At 34.0% G+C, this 8,292-nt stretch overlaps 1 protein-coding gene across 1 annotated transcript; it reads right to left on the bottom strand.

The window, feature by feature from the left end:
- Positions 1-4,679: 4,679 nt before the first annotated feature.
- On the bottom strand, positions 4,680-8,084 carry LOTGIDRAFT_155970 (hypothetical protein; the record flags this gene model as incomplete). The annotated part of the gene is made up of 6 exons (XM_009046010.1): positions 4,680-4,805; positions 4,878-4,899; positions 5,554-5,667; positions 6,766-6,845; positions 7,320-7,386; positions 8,071-8,084. 6 exons carry the CDS (start codon positions 8,082-8,084, stop codon positions 4,680-4,682), a joined length of 423 nt encoding a protein of 140 aa, XP_009044258.1.
- Between the last annotated feature and the right edge of the window lie 208 nt (positions 8,085-8,292).

Here is an 8,292-nt window from a genome sequence, read left to right as displayed (position 1 = left end):
TTTAGCCGTAACACTCAGTGTAAGATTGACTGAAAAATAATAATAGAAATTTTTACTTATAGCTCTACACACATTTATTGAATGTGTTTCTCTAATTGTCCTTCAGAACATAACATAATTAAACCATTACATGTATATGCCTTTATTCTTAATACATGCTCTTTAAACCAACTTTTAGACTAAAATATCAGCCGTAATAGTCTCGATAAAAGATTGTAAGAGCTCTGTTACAAAACAAGAAAGAAAACTGAGTATTGAACTAAAACAATACAAAGAGCAGCTAGTTGACCTGGACAAAGCTATCTTGACAACCAGATATATGTTCTCAGTAAAAACCATTTCATTCATATCAACCCATATCTGAAAAACACAACAAAATTTTACTGCTCATCCTAAATGTTTAATAGCCAGCTTGACTTTTCGCCTTGAAAACCACCCCGCTCTGTGGTGTATAACGAGGGAAATTTTGCGGGTATTGCATACTACTTACTTTCCAATCCAGCTCTTTAGGGATCCTTAAGATGTACAACCTATCGCAAACAGGGTCTCAGTTTATTGCCCAATGAAAAGAATTAAACTATTTTTCCATGTTAGCCCATCTACCCTGAATCACTGACGAAGAGAAGCCAAAACAAGAGTAACTATCTTGTCTTGCTTGCTTTGAAAGCTAAGAGGTAAATCTAATATTAGATTGTATACATAAACTGTACTCTGCGAAACTAAACTGTACAATTAATCATTGCAAAGGTTTTAGTTATGATCCCATTGCTGCAAAAGGCAAAAAGGTTCGAGGACAAACTATAGCACAACTGTTTAGAGCATCATAATCTTTACATTTGTTTGGTAGTCAAGTAGATGTTGGTCAAATGTTATAATCTGAAGGACCTGCTGATCCATTTGTTATACTTTTAAAAATTGCTGTTTCTTCATTTCTTTAGAGTGACTTACTTCTGTTTTATATGCCCTGAGAGATTGTTCCAAATTTCTTGCCCTACACACCAATCAATCCCTCTCGGCAGGACAGGGACGATGAGCTCCCTGCAGGATTACTCCCTGCCTACCCTTAAAACTGTTATCTATATCACCCTTAACTGCAATAAAAAAAATCAGGGACTAAGGTTTCCATAGATTAACATGGGTAATTTGAATTTTCTTATTTGCAAATTTTGTACAGTTCTAGTACTTCTGAACTTACATATTCGATGTCGAATCTCAAACTCGAAAAAGTGAATGTGCGTAATGAAATTAATTTCAGGTCGGTCAATCAAAACTTAATCAACGCCTCTAAAGATTCCAATCTACATTAGGCTAGCGTTCTGTAAAATTTAGTTATTTAAAAAAATCTCCAGATATTTTAAGATTCAAACTTATCTTCTTCACCTTTTTAGAAAAAAAACAACATTATCTGAAACCATACTCGGACACCATTATCCGATACCATACAGCAACACCATTATCTGACACCATACACCAACACTATAATCTAAACCCATACACCGATATCTTCTTATCTCAATAAACCAAAAAGTAATCTAATAATAATTAAAATACCATATATAATAAAGGGTCAGTATGTAAAATTTCTAAAATATTTTACAAATTAAATCATAAACCATCTTTCTTTACATTTTTCTGTTTTTTTGGATTTTACACTGTTGAGTTCTCAGACTGTATCACATGTGGCATAGGTATTTTGTCCCATCCGAACATCCCGTGACACAATAAATACCCATATCTGATTTAGAAAATCATAGAAAAAAGGCTAAAAAGAAAAATTAATACTTAACCTCAAGATCAAGTTCCAGAAAGAATCCCTACATGTCAATCCCACATATGCACAAGCCAACAGTGAATTTTTTATTTCTGGACGATAAAAATACCAATTTCTGAAATAGAAAAGCATCATTACACTCCCCCTTCCCCAATTGAAATTGAAACTAACTTAACTTCTAAATCTACCGGTTCATGATCCAAAAAAAACAAAACCAACACAACTTAACAAAAGTCATGGTCAAAAAAGCACACATCCGAACAAACTAATGCAGAACGCCAAGCAAATATGACAGAAAGTCAAGCCAAAACAAAAAAAGCAGACACCCAAAAAACAAAAAATGAAAACCATCACTCTTCCACCGTTATCTGAAAAACAAAAAAATATAAAAAAATTACCTTAAAAATATTGAAAAAGTGCCATGGCTTTATCAGCTGGCAGGAAGCCGCTGTGGCTCAGTGAGTTTGATGCTTGGTTGCTTCACTTTCAGAAAAGGTTGAGGCAATACCTTTGAAGTTTTCAACTCCTGTCTATGATGTCAAGTCAGAGGCGTCAGTATGAAAAAGGGTTTAGATACAATAAACTAAGGCCCTGTGTGCTAAAGGCTGTTCACATCCTTGACTGGTGGAAATTGAAATCCTTATATCCTGCAGAATTTCCCTCATTGAATACAATTGCAAGTATGACACCATTTCATTTCTATCTGCTGGTAAAATGAAAATATTAAGATGACTATACCTACGGTTTCTTTATCTGCATGCATGCTTCTTCTCATCTGATAACCTTCCTTTCATCCATACCACCATAACCTTAAAGGAAAACATTGACCTCAACGACCAAATTTGACCCCTGAACTCGAACACTAACTTTGACCCTTGAACTCAAATATCAACTTTGACCCTTGACCTCAACCACCATCTTTGACCTTTGACCTCAACCACCATCTTTGACCTTTGACCTCAACAACTATCATTGACTTTTGACCCCAACCACCATCTTTGACATTAGACCTCATATACTCAATTTGACCTTAACTGCCAACTTTGACCTGAACTTCCAAAGCTGTAAATAGCAAAATACCCCAAATCAAAAAACAGGAATACAAACAATAAAGCTGAAATCCAAACCGAAAAAGAAATGAAAGCCATTAAGCAAACATCCAAATAGTTGCTGATGGTTTTTGTATCATGGCAATTCTTATTTAATGGTAGTGGAAAGGTAATCTTGGTATGATTGACTGGTATCTAGTAAAAGGTGCAGAAACACCGAATGAAAGCAGAAATACGTGGCACGTTTCTCAAAAAATCTTTCAATAGAAATTTGTCATAAGTGTGGAATTTTACACTGAGAAATACCATACTTAGACAAATATTGATTGTGAGATTTTTGTGAGAAACATGGCCAGATCTCGTTGCTAAAAGGTTAGTCAGCCTACTGATAGATAGAAAGAAAGATATTTTACAAGGACAGCTTAGGTTCAAAAGATCCTGTCTGACAGCTGTTTCTTGATCAAATTTCTTGGCAATGATTTTACTCAGATTATTCATACCCATTTACAGAGTCGAATAGAATACTGAGGAAAGATGACTTATTCTAGGGCAAGGAGAAAGTCAATTCTAAAGGCACCAGTAAAAACCAGTTGCTGGAAGCAGAACTTATATAATGCAGAGACACCAAATCAATGCAGAAACACCAAATCAATGCAGAAACACCAAATCAATGCAGAAAAATCAAATCAATGCAGAAACAACCAATCAATGCAGAAAAACCATCTTCTTGTGAGCTCTTCAGCTGAAATAAGAAAGGAATTATGTAAATTAGCCATAGCTCAAATATTCATCTAGTCAATGCAACTATTTATTTTGAACACAACTTGCTTTTTTAAAGAAATACCACTTCTTAGAATAAACAGCAGATAAATGCATTGTTAATTATTACAGTATGTAATTATTGAACAACATTGATTTTCCTGTAATATCTTGCTAATTTCACTTTTTTGGATCCCAACTTTGAAGCGTCTTCATCTGAACGAAAACCAAAATTTCTTGGCACTTTTCGCAATTTTCAAAAGAGCTTGGAACCCACTTTCATGCACTTTGGGGCAACTTACAAAGAAGCACCAAATTAGAAAAACCGGCATCTATTTTCAAGACCTAAACTTTCACCCCACTGATGTTCATTCTAAAAGGTAGTATTCCTTTGAAACTATGTCATTACTGATATGCATATGCGGGCACAGCCTTGAATGGTAGAAGAACTAAATGGAAGGTTTTCATTTTTGAAAATGCCAGTCAATCATATAACCATAATTCAGTTGCAGAAGAACCAAGTCAGATTTTCACCAAACACAAGGCAATATTATGGAATTAGCACACTTCTTAGATAAACTAATTAAACACATAATGTTTCAACTTTCAGCAAAATTTACATGTGCCATCATCAGATGAAATAATGATGGAATAAAACATAACTAAATGTATAAATGGTAACCATTTAAGTCTTCCCTATTGTTTTAACTTATTTATTTCCTAAATTGTAACTAACTTTGGATAATAAGCTTATGTTCTCTTATTTAGACTTCTCATTATTAATTTTATTACCCTTTACACTGTTAATCTCTTTATTATTCTTAGTTGTAATATGTTTTGTTAGGTTTTTTATTCTGATGACAACACATTGTTTGAAACGTTATCTGTTTAATTAGTTTATTAAAGAAATATGTTAAATCCATAATAATGCCTTGTTTCTGTTATGTACGCCTCATTTCTAATTGTAGTTCAAGTCTTATGTCCGATTTCATTTTTAAAATTAAGATGACTATGTTCACTAAATCCCTTGTAACATACCCATGGCTTTTCATCTGTAGACTTGGTTCTTCTTATTGAGTACTCTTTGAAGGTCCCTCTTTTCATCTGTTGATCTTTTCTTCAGCATTCTTCACTTGTTCTTCATACTTCTTTCTGTTCTTCATCTGTTCTGTAGGCGCCGCTTCATCTGTTCTTCTTCTGTTCCTCTTCATCTGTGAATAGGAGGTCTGAAAAGTCATACAGGCCATGACCTCAGAACACTCCTATTGTGGCAGTGCTATTGCGGGTAGGTAAATTACCAGACGATTTACCCTTTCTAACCTGAAAAATATAAATACATAATTGCAAATAATTAGATGACTACCATTTTAAGTAATTTTTTACAACAATGTGAGAGTGGCCACGAAATACCCTTAAATTATACACCACAATTTGGCATCATCATTCTTTAGGGTCTTGATTGGCTGTTTACTCATATAAATACCATGACATTGACATGACATGACAATTACATTGTAATTGTTTATTTTTGAACAAAAATAACATGATTCACAAAACTGTATCAGACAAGCAAAGTGTTGCAAGATATTTCAAAGTAAGAATATCAAAATGGTTTGAAATTACAGATCAAATATTCTTAAACAAACTTGCCTTGCGAGCTTCTGTGCCACACCATAAGCACTTGACTTCTGTATAATGAAACTCTGTTTACACCTAAAATTAAAAATATACAATTTAATTCTTTGATATGGCGCAAATGAAATTATTCAACAAATACATAAATGCAAACAGTTGATGGATTCTATGGAACAGTCTTTTACTCAGTAACAAGCGTTTAAAAGCGTCGGGAACTTTACAGGAGGCTTGTTTAGTTATGTCCAAACAATGGTGGTCATCAGATCAATTTCAATAGATCTGGCCGAAGACCAGCTAGAAGACACATCATATCCGAGATAGGTATTAAAATATCCGTACCTGGCTTCGTTCCAAGAGTCGCCTTTAGGACATTTGTGCTCCACCATAACCTTATTGACCTCCAAATGTAATGTCCTGTTGAAGCTAAAGACCAGCTCCTTTGTTCTTGGAACCCTAAAAGTAAAGATTCTTATTTTAAAAGTAGATTTGGAAAGTTTTGTGCAAACAGTAATAAATACTTTAGGCCAAAGACTAGAAGAATAAGTCCATTGCCTTATCTGGAGGTTTCAGCAAAAAAATCCTTCTGTTAAATCTATAACATTAAAACTACTAAAAGTAACCTGGTGATGAAAATCTTGAAAACTACCTCTTTAATTATGTATATCAAAATAATGTGAATAACATCATTTGGCCAATATCTCTGCTCAAGGACAATCAATTTTCAAAGGTCACTCTTGAATTGATTAGTTTTAAGCTTTTGAGTCGGAGACTAAATGTCTTTTTGAAGTAAAGCTTTTTACTGTGGTATCTGTCATTAGCCAGGCATGTCATGCTTTTCCCACTTGTAAAACCCTTTTGCCAATGGAATTATCAAATATTCGCCCATTTCAGAGAGAAAGATACCAGAGTAGTTTTTGCTTTTTCATTCCACAGCAGGGGACTTGTATATGAAATGGATTTTTAGAGAGCAATCAGATGACTGGAATACCAAAATCATCGTAAGTTGAGTTTTCAACATTAATGCTCCAGTACACCTTCAAGGGATACAGAAAATGAACAAGAATTTTTCAGGGTGGGTTTCACAAAATTTCACAGAACAGTAATAGTGATTGAAATTGAAATATGTAGGTAGGTACTGACCGTGCTATGTTGATCATCTAACTGTAAGTGGTGTATGTCAAACCCAATAGTAAAGACCACTATCGAGTTCCCGCTGACGGCTGAAAAAAACAAAAGACAAACATTGTATGGAGTCAAAATACCATATAATTTTGTATCTGAGGACATATTCTATTTATTTCCGGTTTATTGGGCATGGTTATTGAGCCATGAAACACGGAATCCACTTGATTTTTGCAAATTGATATATATTTCTGAAAATTCACACAGCTAATAATATCATGGTACTATAATTTGAAAACATCAAGGTCTATGATAAACTTACAAAAAATTGGTGGAGGAATCGCCCAATCTGTTCCTCTTCATCTGTTCCTCTTCATCTGTTCTTCATCTGTTCCTCTTCATCTGTGAATAGGAAGTCTGGAGTCATACAGGCCATGACACCAGAACACTCCTATCGTGGCAGTGCTATGGCGGGAAGGTAAATTACCACACGATTTACCCTTTCTAACCTAAAATCAGACACAAAATATACTTAATTTTTTCTTTAAAGTCAAGCACATATAAATGTTGTCAATCTTCTTAAATAAAAAATTTCATTGAATGGAGATATTAATTCAATTTTGTTCACTGGTCAAACAGCTTATTTGGTTTGGCTGGATTCTCAAGACCTTGGCCACTCTAACCCTTCTTTAATTTTCCTTTTATATTTCTCCTTGTACTGATAAGTAAATGGTACCAAGTGACATTTCAGAAATCCAGGTGATATTTAAAAGTGACACAGGTTTGAATTTTGGAAGCAGAAGCAGGTGTGGCATCATAAGTTTATAAACCTTAAAGAAGATTTGAGCTCACAGCACCTTATTGCAGTTTAAACAGTTCCCAAGTTAACCCCTTCAAGCATAAATTTATTTTAGCCAGACAAAGGATCGAGGAGTCTAAATTATCAGGGATAAGGATAGCATTTTGCATTTAAGTACACTTACCTTGCAAACTTCTGTGCCACACCATAAGCACTTTAATTCCATGTAGTGAAGTTCGATCTGTTTACACCTAAAATTTTAAATATTTCAAACATATGAATACCAAGTATATAAAAATTTGGTAAATCGTTTCGTTTGGATTAAGGACAATTCAAAAACAGTTCATACAACAGCAGATTTACCAACAATAAAAGGGATTGTGTCCAGATATTTTTTTTATGTTTATTGGGGACCAACAAAAGTCTGATTGAAAATTGGAATTGTGCAAATTGATGCTACCAGTGTCCCCGATACCTATGAACAATCTTTACAATCCCTTTAAACATTCCAAGTTTTAAATAATTCAATTCAAAATTTGATACCTTTGGTTGCATATGAAAGCCACTTTTTAGCTTGGAAATTAAAATAGTGCAAATAAATACACATTATAAAATGCTGGAAATCTTTTTCATATTCCTTTCTTACTTTGAAAATACAGTATAAACAATTTGACTTGTATTGCTATATCATACCATATGAAATATTTCAAATATCCTTACCTAGCTTCGTTCCAAGAGTCGTCTTTGGGACATTTGTGCTCCACCATAACCTAATTGACCTCCCAGTTTAAATGTCCTGTTGTAGCTAAAGACCAGCTACTTTGTTCTTGGAACCCTGGAAGAGAAACAACATTTTAATTATGGTAATTTTTTTTGTATATATGTAAATAGTCTTCAGAAGTGATAAAAATGTATGCTAATTCCTTCAAAAATACCTCAAACTGGGCATTTCTTTTTCTATATAGTGGTATGTCTTTTCTGTAATTGGCAGTCATCTTTCTAACACAGATTATTCTGGACATACACAGATTTCAACAGTCAGCTCTTTTTCAAACTGTTAAGGGATTTTTAACATTCACAGTCCGTAGCACACAGGGCCTTAGTTTATTGACACGTCCGAACAACTAGAAACTTTTTCCATATCTGCCCTACCCACC

The sequence above is a fragment of the Lottia gigantea genome (assembly GCF_000327385.1).
Source record: "Lottia gigantea unplaced genomic scaffold LOTGIsca_10, whole genome shotgun sequence".
NCBI classification, from domain to species: domain Eukaryota; kingdom Metazoa; phylum Mollusca; class Gastropoda; family Lottiidae; genus Lottia; species Lottia gigantea.
Note: the sequence above shows the minus strand (reverse complement) of the source record. Positions and strands in the feature narration are given on the sequence as shown.